At 42.0% G+C, this 16414-nt stretch overlaps 1 protein-coding gene across 1 annotated transcript in view; it reads left to right on the top strand.

Moving 5' to 3' along the window:
- Positions 1 to 7363: 7363 nt before the first annotated feature.
- LOC308056893 (interleukin-6 receptor subunit beta-like) overlaps positions 7364 to 16414 on the top strand; it is a 29878-nt gene continuing 20827 nt past the window's right edge. Inside the window, exons 1-5 of the mRNA XM_080372830.1 lie at positions 7364 to 7441; positions 7637 to 7687; positions 11636 to 11747; positions 14985 to 15151; positions 16241 to 16380. Coding sequence (XP_080228956.1) covers positions 7399 to 7441; positions 7637 to 7687; positions 11636 to 11747; positions 14985 to 15151; positions 16241 to 16380 — 513 coding nt within the window. The 5' untranslated portion in view covers positions 7364 to 7398. The remainder of the gene's footprint in view (positions 7442 to 7636; positions 7688 to 11635; positions 11748 to 14984; positions 15152 to 16240; positions 16381 to 16414) is intronic.

Raw genomic sequence — 16414 nt, 5'->3', positions numbered from 1 at the left:
TTCTGAAAAACAGAGTGGTATATAGAGATACCAGATTGCACTCACATCCTCATAACCACAAACCCAAAGCAAAACTCTCAAACAAATACCTCTTGAGTCTGATTGTCCCTTGCCCTGAACCACTGCAAAGTGTATTATCCCAGGGTGGCAGCACTTGCTTTGCCTGTGTATATACCCATACACAGTCGAGAATTGGATCCTTTAATACTTGTATTGTTTTACAGGGGAAATATATGTCTTTTCTAAGTGCTTAGACTTTGTGTTTTACATCCATCTACATCTTAAGCATTCAGAAAGAATGGAAAGATCAAGTAAGAGACCCACAGGCAGCCTAGCTCACCACTGGCTCTAGCTCTTACTTTGCTGATAGTCCATGTTCAGGAGTTTCAGACTATGATTAATCATTTTCTCTAGTGCAGTTCCAACCCATCTTGCAGCAACACCTTCCGTAACCTGGAAGGACTAGCCTTTACGTATTTCTCATACCCTTCTCAGCTGAGTGCTGGAGTCAACATATTGACCAGATACTGTTTTGCTGCCAAGAACCAGTGCCTGAGGAGGAAACTGAGTGCTAAACCATTGGTGTTGATTTGTTATGTAAATGAGAAAAAGCCACAAAGATTAGCTCCAAACTTCCCCAATTTCAGGGTTGCTTATACCCTTTTCAGTTCAGTTTTACCCTTTGGCATGTCATTTCACTCTTCATATGATTTCTCTTTACCTGTCATGCTCCCTCTATGGCCTTCCTTTCCCTTTATGGAAAAAGAAGCTTACACTTATGGTAGTTATGCAGACTTTCACTGTCTCATGCAGTCACTTTCACCTCATGTCTCCTATCACATTGCTTCAAGGCTCTTGCTGAGAACTTATTGAGTAAACCCACAATCATTTTCAAGATTGAAATTCATCCTTTTTGCTTCAGGAAACAGAAGAAATTACATGAAAAAATTTTAAGTACACTTTTTTAACTGGAGAGAGCTAAGTAGGTTTTCCATTCTTCAAAACAGAAGAGAGAAATTTGCAGAGGGCAGTTTTGGCATTGCTGTATCATAAGTAACCATCAGTAGCTTTGCTTGAAATTCATGTTTCTTTTTTACTAAAGCTATCTGTTAAGATTTTTATCATTATGTTTCTTATTTTTGTAATCACAGTGTGTTTTATCTACACTGGTTGAACAGCAGGGCCATGCCTGCACTGCTTTGTTAGGGTTCTTTCTGCAACCGTGCCAGAGATGCATTGTGTTGCTCTACACTTTCAGCTTTCAAGGGGAGGACACTTATGGTCCAAAACGTCCCACGCCCATGCAGTCCCTCTCTCCTCCCCGGGTCCTTGCCATGCACTTGCAGACAAGCCCTAACGATGTCCTTTTTGTGCCATTGCACTCACCAGCATCCATATCAGCCACTTTGTGGTGGGATGTCATAAAATTTTTAAAATAAAACACCCCTGCCAGTTCAGACCCAGGCTGTCACACTCCTTGGCTGACCACTAAACCACACTTCACCAAGTCAGAAATGAAAACATAACCCTTTGTGATCAGCAGGAAGAGACTGCACCCCAACAGCACCCCTAGCAAAAGGAAGATGGTATAGGGGGAACAGCAGCAATAGCCTAAGGAAGTGTTTTTTCTTTGGTACTATTCCATTATCAGCAAAATATCAGAAAACCAGACTCTGAGGAGAATGACTAATGAGATAACTGGGAGAATGGAATATTCTTCATGCAATAATAGACTAAAAAAGAATGATTTGTTTAAACCCAGAAAAACACAGGCTGATAATCACTATGGAGGATGACAGAAAATATTTAAATCAGGCACAAAACCTTAGAAATGTAATCCATCCAGGAATAAATATAAAGCTGGAAACTAGAAGGAAGTCTAACCACTGATTGCTAAATTCAGGAGAAGCCTCCTGAGGGATGAGGACAAAAACCCCCACTACTCTTATGATAGAACTAGTTCAGTTCACAACAGAAACTGCAAGAAGTTGATATCCGTGATAGCAGAGCAGAAACTTCAGGCAGCCACTACACCCCTGGTACTTCTGGTTTTTTAGTAGCAAACCTAAGCTGAAGGCTAAGAGTGAGTATGATGTGTTATAAAAAAGCCAAGAAATCCACAAGTTCACAGGGTTTATGTACAGATAGGCTTTTTCTTCAAAGAGGCCATGATCAGGGCTGTGCAAGTAATTTATTGGCAGTTGACCAAAGAACAAAAGTTGCAAAAATGATTCAGATCTGTATTCTTATCCAGGCATACAAGAAATCTGAATTTCTTGGCTGTCAGCACACCCTAACTACTAAGGTAGCTAGGTGTTTTGGATAGGGGCACTCTTCAATCACTCTTACTATATGATGTTCTAGGTTAACAAAATGCTTAAATGGGATGTGACTCACTAAATTCTAGTCCTTGCTCAAGGGATTTTTCATTAATTATTATTGATATAAAGCAGAATAATCTTGAAGGGGAGATTCAAAACAGGCCGTGCCAAGACATCTTAAAGCACAGTGGTTAGTCCCATATGCAAACCCCTGATGCAGTCGAAGTAAATTTAACTGATCCTACTTCTGATCAATTGCTCCAATCACTGACCTCTGAAAGATACAGGGGGTAATGAAAATCATGACACTTACTCCAGTTTGAGAAATCTAGCCCCCTCCCTGGCTTTCTATTCTACACAGGAATAGCAAAGACCTATCTGTGAATAATTTTAAGATGACTGAAGACTTTGGATAAAGCTAATTAAATGATCTCTCAAAAAACTATTTCCCCCAGGTTATCTACTGGGTCATAATAGGGGAAGGGAAAAGTAAATGGCCCAGAGCAAAAAAGCCACAACTGAGCATATATACAAACCCTCATGACTCAGTTAACCTTAATTACTATTTTTAAATCACTGTTCCAAGACCGGAAAGATGGCTGAACATATTTAAATTAAGAAAAGGTAATGACTTGGCAGCTCAGTTACACTGGATAAAATTCTGAGAGAAAAATTACCATGGAGAAAAGTTCAATGTGAAACAGTCACACAACACAACAGTTACAACAACACAAATATGTGCACTATTACTGAAGTGGAAAGGGCAAGATAATATACCGTGAACACAGAACAATATGTTAAAAAGTTCACTTTCTGCCTTGTACTAAGCAAGCATCTTCATACTGCTTTCTTGTGCTTTCTCCAAACATGCTTTCTACAATAGCTGTGTTTCTCCAGAAAGCATTCCTTTGTCCAGGAGCAATCACAGGGCAGGGGGGAGCGAAGGGAAAAAACAGGTGGCTTGGATATTAATATCTCTTTTCACTTGCCTCAGGGATAAAGAAATCAGGCATTTAAAAAAAAAAAAAAAGCAATTAAAAAAAGCCAACCTTTCCTGTAGACTTCACAAATGTAAAGCTTACTTTTGCAAGTGTGTATAAGTACAGCACAGAGAAGCTTTTGTCAAATTCTCTTTTTTTCCACACCACATATCCCAAAATAACACCCTGTAGCAGATGCAGGCCCACTGGGTAAGCCAAACAGGATGGCAAGGAACAAGGCTTATTTTCTTGCTCATCTGCCTGTGTAGTAAAAGCACCAAGTTCCCTTTAATAAAGCCTTAGGAGAAAGTTAAGGGTGATCGTTGATTCTTCTCTTGGCTACACAGGAAGACATAATGAACACAAATCTGAGCAGATGCTTCGATCAGATTTTCAGAGCACTTAGAGACTACAACTTAGTAAAACTCAAGTAAGATGTGCTCAAAGGTGATCTCTACCAGAGGTAAAGATCCTGTTTCCAATTCAAATCACAATACGTGACTCTGGTCCTGCACACAGCTCAGCCAAAGTGTGTGTGTCTGTTGAACTATTGTTTTCAAACCACTGGTCTGAGCTCCCCCAGAGAGAATTTCCTCCCATTATCCCATAAACAAGCCTGTAGTGCTGACTGTGGTGCTGCAGCAAAGACAAGTTACTGGTCTCATCTAATCAGACTGCCTCAACTCTTACAAATATTCTAGCTGACACACTAAGCAAAACTCTGCATCCACACTTGGGGAGATCTACCATCACATCACTGTCAGTGGATAGACACCAGATCTACTCTAGTATAAGGAGAATTTAGTCCACATTTGGTCTTAATGAAATCAATTTAGTTTCCTCCATTATTTTTTTTCTTCACAGAAATCTTCACCCAAATATAAACTCTCTCATTCTTCTGTATTCTGTGTTGGCTGTCAGATTTATTCAGTGACATTTCTGTTTTATCTGTACTTGCATTTTTTTAAACCTCCAGGGCAGATCTCATATATAAACTTTTTTGATGGTGTCTGCTCAGCCGATGTGTTAGGATGAAGATTGTGATTTTCATTAAGATAGCATAGAACTGTTTGAATGATAAGCTGCTTCACGATGCAACTTGAACTCAGAAAGGATGAAAGAGTGTGTGGTGTACTTTCCTTATCACAGCAAATTTCCCCCAGGGGGGTGGCTGAGGGCTGAGTGGGATTTTTTTTATTTATTTTTTTTTTATTTTCCAAAGACCGTATGAGAGTTGCTCTTTGAATTCAGGTAGTCATGTATTTCTCTGGCAAAAAAAGCACCCTGTAAGTATTTGTCAGATCTTTTACAGAGCTAGAGGTCTGCTTATTGGAAGCAGAGTTATATGAGAAATAACCTGTGAAAAACAGTGTAGCTCTACTTTAGATCCATAGAGGAAAGATATGGGACTTAAGTATCTACTACTAATAGGCCAAAACTGAATTTGAATTTGCTACAAAATTTGTTACAACATCCCTGAAAGAGATCAACTGTAGTCAATCGGAACCGAACTTTTCACCAGTGAAACAGCATGCTATCAAAAACACACACAGATTCAACCAGAGGAAAATGAAGACCTCGCTAATTTGTACTTCAGACAAGGTAAGACTTCAAACAGAAATGCAATATTCCTTTCCTGATGCGGTGTCTCTGCAATCGACATTCTGCTTCAGCTGCCCACTGAGTTCTGAGTCTGCTTTAACGAGGCTGCTGGTTGCACATAACCCAGACTGTCTTGGGACATGTTTAGGACTCTGAGCAAAGAGGATTTCAGACCTCTTCTGTTTTGTTAGCATTCATGGGCACAAGCGATGCCTGCAAAAAATGTACTCATAAGCTCATGGCCAGACCAGTCCACCTGTGCTGTGCAAGGCTACAAGAGATGGAGCTCCACAGGAATGGAGCAGGATGAGGGGCCGGCAGCACATTCCTTGCTATGCCCACCTGCCTTCAGAGATTATTTTTCCTTTGAAGCGTAACAGTTAACAGATAAATTTGGGGCAAGAACAGAGAAGGATGCTGTGGTTTTTCTATTAATTCACAGATGTAATCCAGTCTAAATAAAAAAGTTCATTTATTTCAAGATTGCATTCTAGGGAGACCGAGAGCTTGCCATGCCTTTTACTGCAGAACTTAAATAAGCAAGTGAGATGGAAAAGTGTTCAGAGAAAACCACATCTGAAATGATCAAACACCTAGGTCTGAGAAACCATTCAGGTCACAAATGAAGCAGAGTTGGTGACATCCACTAGTCGTTCTGCACTTTTGAGCTTATCATAGAAGGTGGCATAATCTATCCTCATGAGTAACAGAGAAAAGTAACACATTTAAAACTCTGACACAAGTCCATAGTAGTGAAAAGGGTGAAATATTAAACATTTGAAGAAGTGGTTCTATCCAAAGTTTACCTCAAATATAATAATTCAGCTTTTTTTATACATTAAAATGTTACTGTGGCAACTTGATAGCTGAGCTGTAATTAAAAATGGATTCCTACTGCTATGACAGAGTCCAGTTCTGAAGATTCTATCCCCTCTGCTATTTTGATTGGCAATGTATTTTCTGTACTTGTTTAAAGTGGCTTTTTTCTTAAAAGGACAGGAACATTCATACTGAGACCTAGACCTCCAGTAAAGATAATATGGGCTTGCCTCACTGAGCTTATTTCTCTCCAGTATGTTCTGTTGGAATTCTGTGCACTCTGAATCCAGTTTCCTGCTCTTGCACTGAGTTACTTACATGGTTTTTATTTATCCCAAATGTGATTATCCTGATCACATCAAATCAATAGGTCATAGAGTTTTCTCCATCTCTTGACTTCCGTGCTGCTCTGAGTCTCTAACTCTTCAAGCTCCACTGTCAAAATCTCTCTCACATATGACTTGCTTTTTCTCCTTGTCAGTTTTTCCTTACTGCTCATAAAATAATGCTATGCCCTTGGCTATTCTTTGTAAGAAGCATCATCAAGGCTGATTTTTGGGTCACTCAGATAAGAGGGGGTTTGAACCTGCACGCATATACTGTGTCCACCACCCTTCAGCATTTTGAAGCTTACTCCCAAGCCCGAATGATTCCATCGCTCGGAAACTCCCTGTAACAGTCAGTAGAATTCCTTGTTCACTTGCATTTCATGGCTATGCCCCTCAGAAAAATCTGATAAGATATAGTTGGTGCATTAGTCACCCACTCTTACTGTAGACCAGGCTCAGAAGCATGCCCGTAAGTCTATCTCTTTAAGAAAGTGATTCATTTTAAACAGAATTTTTTTGCTATTCAACACTCAACCTGAAATATACCATGGTTGCCAAGATAAGTTAATAATTTGCCTATCACCAGGCAGGTCTGAATCCAACTTTTGATAGTGGCTATCTAAGCCCAGAAGGGAAATTTCCCACAGAAGTGAAACTTTCTGAAAATTTCCCTTTACTGCTTCAGCAGTAGCAGTTGTTGTGGCTTTGGTGGCTTCTGTGCCCAGAGTTATTTTAAATGTTCTCTGACCAGACTTAACGGGCACGGACTTAACAGTCACACCTGGTTTACAGCTATGGTGATTTTTGTCTACCTTAGGGCTCCTGGTGTCGGTATCAACAACGTAGACACAGTGCTTTTGCGGTGGTGAGATTGCATTGAACGGGGGAAGAAGCCGGAAAGTGAAGACAGGCAGGGGCTGCTGCTGCACTGCCCAACCATTCACGTTAGTGTGAGTTGAACACCCTGACTTACCTTTTATTGATACCGGTACCTCTCATTCGCATTGGCATTTAGGCTGGGATTTTCAAAGGAGTTTGGAGTACCCGTATAAACTTAATTCGGTTTGCACCGCTGATCTCTCAGACACCGTTAAGAATCTGTGGCTTCTTGCAAATGCCAAGGGGGGAAGTTTCTGTTTTTCAGAAGGGTTGCTAGGATTTCACGAGTATAATTCAGAGCTCAGAGCTCAAGCACCCCTCACGTTGCCATTAATAAACCCATTACTCGTGTGCAGCCAGTAGCAGCAGAGGTAGTGGAATGAATAGGAAGTTTGAGGAGGAAGTGTGAAAAACAAACTGAAGACAGTGTAGTGTTGATGGTAATCACTTTGCTTCTTTACAGAGGAGATGAAGAACCCGCTGCTCGCAGCTATCTTTTTATTTGCAATGGGTGAGTTTCCATTTGCTGCATAACTTACTACCCTTTGTAAACAGTATAAACTCCTGGCGTTACTCAAAGGCAAGGCTGTACGACCAAAATCATGACGGAATTAAGTTCTGTGCGTAGGAGGAACAGCAACTGGTAACATTTTTTTCCTGTTTCTTTCACAGTCGTCTTGTTAAACAATTCCTTTCTATTTCCCAGATTCCTGCAACTGCGCAAAGGGGGATTTTCCGTTTTGCCAGCAGCTCCCAGGTGGGTGAGCGTTCACCACGTAACACCTACTCGGTCGAGAGCCGAACGTTACTGCTGAAGGACACCGGCCACCCCCAACGACCTCGGTGCCCACCGGCGGCGCGCGGCGCCGCGGCGCGCGCCACGGGCAGGGTCCGGCCCCGCCCCGCCCCGACCCGCCCCGTCCCCGGAGCACGCGCCACCGCCCCGCCCGGTGCACGGGCGCCGCCTGGCGGCCGCCCTGCGCCACACCGCTCTATTGCGGGGGCTGCGGGAGCGGGGCTGCCGCAAACGCCCGCGTCTTGCGGAGGGGAAAAGCCGGCGCTGCGAGTAAAGCCTGGCTCGCGCGTAGCACCCGGGTAGACTGGGGTGACATCAGAAGGGCAGAATCGGTAACGTTTCGTGCGCGACGGTTGCTCGGGATGAGCGACTGCTAATGGCAACACGGGCCGGGCCGTCGCATTTCCACCGGGGCTGTCACGCAGCAGCTGGTGGCCGCCTGACGGGCTTGACGGCGAGTTGGCTGCAGGCAGGAACATGCCGCTTGCCCAGGGCCACATCAGGGTGTGAGTGCGCGGTGGCACTGGGCGCGGCATCGCCAGCAGGGCGGGTTGCCCTGACATCAGCCACGGGTAGCTTTCTAGCCCTTGCTTGTAGCCCGTCACACCCAATTCTGCCAAAGCTTTACTGAGAACGCCAGATAAACTAAGAAGAAAACCAAAAATTTCTAGAGTAAATAAACTAAGTTTTTTCTTTTTTAAGAAGAAAGTGGATTTTGATGTCTTTAGAGCAAAGAAAAGAAAATCTTTCTTTGCCTAGCTCTTGGAGCACAGCTCTGGTACAGGGGTAGTGCTGTTCTAGGGCTGAGAAGAACTAATAATATGCATATTCTTTAAGGGGAAGCAGTACGCTAAAGCAAAAAAGCACTAGGATAAAGCTGAATGCACATGTGGTCACTAATGTCCTCAAATAATTGGACAAGGGGGAAAAAAATGGTGTGTAACATTTGTTATGTTCATCTGGAGAAAGTAGCATAGAGCTTCAGTATATCAGCAGCGGGTAGTGCGATGGGATGTTAGTTGAGATAATTTACTATTTCCAAATGAAAAATCTACTATTTTTTCTTTGTTCTAATACCATCATCTCCTAGAGAAAGCCAGAGGTTTTTTGTAAGACTGAGAGCATAAGGAATAATACAACACCCTGTGCTTTTGTAAGCAGAGACAGGTCTGCAACACTATGGTCACCACTTGGATCTCAGTTAATAGAAGTTATTTGGGAATAAATTGGTAGAAATTTAGTAGAAGAGTGAAAATGTTTCCTTTCCGTCACTCTCTCCAGAACTGTTTTTTCCAATAGTTTCAGGAGCAGTATGGTACAAACATATTGACATGAAGTGTTACAGCACCAGTGTTGCTTTAAAACAACAAAATCCACAAATATGAAACACCAAGTAAATTAAAGGCTGAATTCAGAGCAAAAGGGGAGAAGAATGAGAGAGCACTTGCTGCTTTCCACAGTTAGAGCACCATGTCTGTGGTGTGGTAGCCAAGATTTCGTATGGTGGTCAGACTAGGAAAGTAAAGAATTCAAAAATTATTCAAATTGCTGTAGAAACAAGGAAGATCTGACCTCCACCTTCCTGAAAGGAAGCTGTACATACCTAAGCTGGTGCAGCATAACTTTATTAGCACATTCCTTTTAGTAAGAAAAAGGAAGCATCATAAAGTGAGGGTATTAAATTCTGAGCTGTATTAATTTGACAGATTTTGGTCCAAGTTAACTTTTAACTTAAATATACAGCTACCACCTGAATGGTGAAATGAATACTGAGGATACTCTGTAACTCGGGCTGTAGGAAGAAATTGCCCTGAACCAGGAAAACAGGAGGGCTGATCTTTTATCTCCTAACCTAGGTTCTGAGATACTACAAGCATGCTGTAACACCATCTCCAGGTCTCATTCAAGATTGATAGGCCTATTGGCAACTCATTAAACCAGGGGTCCTCAAACTGTTTAGCCAGGGGGCCGGCGCGTGGATGCAGTGGCAGGCAGTCATCTGCGGATGCTTGATTTCCCCCCCCCCAACCCCCGGCTGGGGGGGGTGGGTGGGGAGGTGGGCAGGGGGGTCTGTAAATACCAGGGGCCGGATCGAGGACCCTGGGGGACGTATCCAGCCCACGGGCCGTAGTTTGAGGACCCCTGCATTAAACCTGACAGATTAAAAAAAAGGTCATGTGTTTCTACTTATCAGGAAAAATTCACTTTTATCAACTTAAGTATCCTGTACCTGTTGAGATCCCTATCTACTTTTCTGAAGAGGGGAAAAAAAAAAAAATCTGGGTCTTTTTTTAATAGTGTGGGTGGTACTTTGAGACATCATGGCTGATTCTTCTGAACTAATAGTTCAGACAGTAAGACACAAAGCAAAAGAACAGTCATATTTTATCACTACCATTTCTGGTAAGAGATTTTTGAAATACTGAAATAAGCTTAACCACTAGAGACTGAAAATGAGTTCCTTTAAGAATATCATCAGTGTTTAATTTCCCTTCAGCTGAAAAATGTATATGTTCAGTTGAAGAAAAAAATGCTTATATATTTGCTTCCAAAAATTAAGCACAAGTAATTTTGTACATAAAATTTGGTTCCTCCTCTTTTATAATATGATCATTATGAAGCTAGTAGTATAAGCAGCATATTGTTTTTCTCTAGCAATAGTGCATTATTCTGAACTCCAGGCAGAGGTGACTGATGGGTTTGGAGTAATTCTGAAGTCTAGTCAATCAGTTCTACTGTGGATAATTAGCCCTGTGTTGCATTGTATATGGCTTTGCAAGAAACTCCACAGCAATTCTTGCCAGTTGGAAATTATGCAAACATCACATTGGCCCTTGGTGGTACTCACTAAAATGCAGTCCCTCTCTTCATTTGTACCCCAGCTTAATTGCATAACATTAATTTCTAAGATTTTCCACAAGGGTGCATGCAGTCAGTTCTGGCCCATTCTTCCCAAAATGCCTATAAATATGTTTAACAGTCAATAAGCTGCTCCAGGCAGAGCTGTTGCCAACTCCAGTTTACAATCCTGCAGGTGAACAGAGCCTCACTCCCACGCAAGGCAGATGCTCCTGCTTCTCCAGGGTTCCCAAGTCACAGCGATTCCCCCAGGGAAGGGGCTTACTCCCCAGACCCAGAGTAACCCACCAGGAGCCAATGCTTTGTTACAGGTTTCAGCAAACAATTGAGCACTTCCAGAAACACAGTGTCAGGACAGGCACTGTCTGTCAGATGAGAATGGTGTGAAACAAGAACACAGCTGGGAGATAAATATCTAGAGTCTCTTAGGGCAGAGGCTCACAGTAGCTTTATCATTTGGTTTAAGGAAATTACCTTGCAATAGCTTTCCTTGAAGCAGAGGGCCAAAAGCTAGTAATGTGTCCTTGAATATATGCAATTTGTTTCTGTAATTTTTGTGACAAAGAATGCAGAAGTGTTTCCAGAAGTCTAAAAGATATTTCATTCAGAATTGGAAAAAATATTATTTTTTTAAATTAAGACTTAAATAAGCGGAGAGGCAAGCAGGATGTCACTATTATAAGAGAGAAACACAATTCAAAGGTGTTAACAATACCAAAGCTGTAGGAAACACCATGGCATGCATAAAACACAGGAAGAATTATCCTTTTCTACCTTCATGTAGGAAAACTAGGTTTTACTTGGAATCATTAGGACTGATAAGGTTTAATCTTTTGACATGTCTCTGTCACTTGTTCTAAAACTGGTGAACTGCTTGCCTTGAGAGTAAACATGGCATAAGGACTCACACAGCTGGTTCTTATTTTGTTGCACAAAAGGGTATAGCCTGCTTTGTGTTTAGTTTTGCTTCTCATAGTCACCTCGCACTGGTTGATGGTAAATAATTGCCTGTGATGGGTCTTTTCCAGTCCATGTGTTTTCATCTTGCAGACTGGGACAATGAATTGGTATGCTACAAAGAATTAAGTGAGGATCTAACCTGTACCTGGCTGTCAGTACCCAGTGCTCCAAATACAATTAATTATACTGTGTTCTTAAAATGGTAAGTCTAAAAAGTCATTTCAAAACCCAAAAAACTGTCATTCCTGATCGGCATCATTACTACCTGCCTGAGTTTTGCTCCAGTGTATTTTATCACATTGTAGATTGTTACACAATACCGGTCAAAACCTTTCTTCACACCCTATTGCTACCTATTGATTTGGGAAGAGCTTGGTAAGAGTGTGGTGGGTTGACCCTGGCTGGACACCAGATGCCCACCAAGCCAGTCTGTCATTCCCCTCCTCAGCAGGACAGGGGAGACAAAATAGAACAAAAGGCTTGTGGGTCAAGATAAGGACAGGGAGAGATTGCTCACTAATTACCACCGTCACAGGCAAAACAGACTCATCTTGGGGAAAAAAATAATTACTCATTGAGTAGGACAATGAGAAATGAAACCAAATCTTGAAAACCCCTTCCCCCCACCCCTCTCTTCTTCCTGGTCTTTAGTCCCAGGTAGTTTTCTCTACCTTCTCCTGCAAAAGCAGTGCTGGGTGTCAGGGAATGGAGGCTATGGTCAGCTCATCACACACTGTCTCTGTGCTCCTTCCTGCTCCGGGGAAGGGGACTCCTCACACTCTTCCCTGCTCCAGCGTGGGTCCCTCCCATGGGGTGCAGCCCTTGAGGCACAGACTGCCCCAGCCTGGGTCCCCCACAGGGTCACAGTCCTGCCAGCAAACCTGCTCCAGCATGGGCTGCTGTCTCCATGGGGCCACAGTCCTGCCAGGACCCTGGTCCAGTGTGGGCTTCCCTGGGGTCACAGCCTCCTTCGGGCGTCCAGCTGCTGTGGCGTGGGGGCCTCCATGGGCTGCAGGTGGGTATCTGCTCCACCATGGACTCAGTGGGCTGCAGGGGACAGCCTGCCAGTTCTCCGTGGGGAACACGGGCTGCAGGGGAACCTCTGCCCTGGTGCCTGGAGCACCTCCTGCCCTTCTGCACTGACCTGGGGGTCGGCAGAGTTGTTGCTTTCACATAGTCTCACTCCTTTCTCTGGCTGCAGTTGTGCAGGTTTTCTTTACCCCTTCTTAAATAAGTTATCCCAGGGGCACCACTGTTGCTGATGGGCTCAGCCTTGGCCAGCTACATGTCCCTCTTGGAGCTGGCTGGCACTGGCTCTGTCAGACACAGGAGAAGCTTCTGGCATCTTCTCACAGAAGACACCCCTGTAGCTCCCATGCTACCAGAATCTTGCCACACAAACCCAATAGAAAGAGTCACTATACATCTTTCCATGCCTCCAACACACTCTCTGAAACACTATTGCCGAAGATCACGTTTATTTGCATATATTGACTTGCACTGAATATTCAATACTAATGTGTTAAAAAAACCCCAAACAACCCAAACAAAAAAAACCCAAACAACAAATACTAAGCTGGATTTTATTATACATGATATATTTTGTTATACCGTGTTTCCAAGGAGATGTCAGCTGTGGCACATTATAAAAACAGAATTTTAGGAAATTTTTTGCAATTCTGAATTGGTTTAATAGATTGAATGAACTTGTAGGGTTAATCTTAAACTGATTACCTTGAAATATGCGTATCTTCAGTTCTGCCTTTTTTGAAAAAGCTAAACCAAAGAAGCCAGGTACAACATGGATAGGCATATTAAACCAGTATCTGGTCACTGGTTTGGTAAAAAAAAAAATAATTAAAAAAAATGCAGACTTCTGTTTCAGTATCTGTAGTACAAAATGGATTTTCCTCATTTTATATCTACATATTTGGATCTCCCATGAGATTAAGGGTACACTTAGCAATACATAAGTGAGATCTGACGAGATGATCTTTGCCATGAGACCGTGTCATGGGGTCCACCAGGTACAACATTGTACGCCATTGGCAAATTCTGATACTTATTGCTGATTATTTTGCCACATAAGCCACCATTCTGCATTAAAAAAATCTGTGGTTAGGAGCAACTCCTAAAGCTAAGGAAACGTCACTACGCTGGGAAATTCCCCAGGGTCATCTTCTGCACATTGCAGTGAAAACAGTGAAAGAGAGGTGGATGGGGAAGGAGGGACCCAGTTGCTTCACAGAGGTGTTGAATGTCCCAAGCCAGAGCCACAACTTGCACCTCAGTCTCCTAGGCTTCAATCCAGTGGTCTAAAAGAAAAACTTCCTTTCTTCTTTTTTATTGGGTTAAAAGGAAAATAAAAAATGCTTGAAAGGGCTTTTTCCTTGCCTAGAAAAGGACATTACCCCTTTCTGCAAGTAACATCAGTTTGACACTGCAATTATCCTTGCTCCTTAGGATTTAGTTGTCACAAAGGAAAGGATTAACAAAAAACACTCCCACAGAGAAGTTCTAACCAAGCATTCAAAATTGTACTTGGAAATATTAATTGCTGATTCACAACTAGTCCGAAACAGAAGACAGGGGAACCTTCAAGTGTTCAGTTATTAAATATTGTATCATCAGCAGCACATTTAATATTTAGGTGGGCAAATTAGTATGCCAGCCCATTTCTTTAAGAACTTTGAACTGGCAGAGCTTTAACCTTGAAAAAAATCTCTCCTGTGTGCAGCAGAAAGTAAATAAGAGAGAGAGAGATGTGGGTGGGTGGCAAGGGTCGAACCTAGGCAGAACAGAAATAGCCTCATATGTAAGGCCTTAAACCTCTCGGACTTTCTGTGCTGTGTGTGTTAGGTACACCAGGGGAAGTCTACAGGGCTGAGGACTGAGGTGGCATTTAGACATCTCTGTCAGACTCTTTTTTTATTGCAGGAACAAGTCAGAAGACAGGCATATAACTGACAAAAGGGTTTTCATACCTATGTGGTAATTTAGATTCAGGCAACTGGGAAATTTTGCTGTGCAAAAGGAATTTAGGTGCTTCTATGGTAGGTGGCAATTTCACTTTATGAAGTAATTTATAACTTGATTTTATACCTTCTAAATGCTCTTCATATCCCACTGTAAGTACAGAAGGTAGCCATACAGATTTTCTCTGGGACTGTGTTGTGCCTTACAAGTTTAAAGAATTTAACAGTTCTCCACCACCAACATGGATTTGCATGTTTAATTTTGCTAGAGTTCCTAGGGTACTGTAATTACATTTGCTGTTTGAAGTGGCTCAGGCCCCACCTTCAAGATTTCAAGCTGCTGAATTTTGTATATAAGTAGCTGGAAAACTATTAATTGCTGTAATGTTACTTTCTGAGACAGGGGGAGGAAAGAGTAATCCGATAAAATGTTTATTTTTCATTCTGCTTCCTTCTCTCCAAAGGGACAGAATACCAAAACTTTTTCAACGAAACACATCGTCATCTTCCATTACGATAGAACGAAGGAATCTTTACATGAAGCGATCTGCATCTATTTGGATAGCAGTGAACTATGCCCATGACAGCTGCGTGAAAGGAAAGAAGATCTCAGTCATACCGAGTGAAGCAGGTACAGCATCTTCATGAGTCGTTTTACTGCAGTGCCCAGCTGAGGTGTTTTCTTAAAGATTATTTCCAAAATTGTGACTTACAATATAGGCTTATTATTTTTACTGATTCAGAGAGCTAAACTGCAGTTTGGCTTCCTTGGATGAAATCTTTAGAAGTCAATAGCAGCTATCAGCTTTTACAGAAGGGTTTTACTTTAAATAATTTGCTAGACTATAAAATAGTCACATCCAGGAAAATATATAGCAGTATTTGTGTACAGTACTTAACCAGCTTCCTGTGCTCTCTTTAATGGTTGTCTGAACTTCTTCATCTGAACTTCTTCATTGGTTTACAAAGAGCAGGTTGACTCAGTACCATGCGCCTAAGGAATCCTTGTTATAGAGTATTAGCATTTTGAGAAACCTTTTCAAAGTTCAGCTCTTTTCAAAGGCTGGTTACCCATTGCAGGGTGCTGCAGGGGAGTTACGAAAAAAGGAATCCTATCAACTATGTGCTTTAGAAGTTTATTTAAAGATTCCCTACAGTATCTGATTACTGAGATAACTTTGAGAGCTTCTCGAAACTTCACCTCTCAGAGTAATCATGGTCCAAGAAAAAAACAGTGCTCCTCTCTGCTGGGGGGGCACTACCAGTACAACTGGAATATTCACCGTGACCTCCTCTGGAGGCTCTTGGCCACCTTGTGGCTTTTAGAGAGAAAGACAAAAACTTTTGTAAGTTGCACTTACAATTATATAGCTAAACACAGTTGCTGAAGACATTCTGAAAAGTTTTTATAGAATTCATGATTATAGGTACTCTTGACATTTTGATTTTGCTTTTGCAGATTCACCTGCTTAGAAAAAGGGTCTTCCTGAAATCAGTAGAAGCATTTACAAAAGAAAGGCAAAAGGAACAACCCTATTTTTTTCATACCAGGAAGATATAGTAATAGTAATTTTTTATTTCCAGTCTTCTTAAAAATCTTTAAGTGTTCAATATTCTCTGTCAAGTCTTTTATTTTTTATAAATGACGCCTGAAAGACAAAATTATCAAAGCTTTCCTGCATCTCTTGCATTTATAACAGTTGCATGTTCCCCATTTTAGGGAAGTGCTCAACACTATCTATCATAAATGCTCACCAGATCACAAACCAATTGATAATACAATGGGACCTGCCTGCAACTCCTACACTGTATGAGCTGAGATACAGAGAGGCACTCACAGAATCCGCTCGGTGGACAGTGGTAAGTACTTCCAGATGACAACCAAGAACATGAG

This window comes from Falco punctatus (genome assembly GCF_963210335.1).
Source record: "Falco punctatus genome assembly, chromosome: Z".
Lineage (NCBI taxonomy): Eukaryota > Metazoa > Chordata > Aves > Falconiformes > Falconidae > Falco > Falco punctatus.
This window is presented reverse-complemented; position numbering and strand designations above follow the sequence as displayed.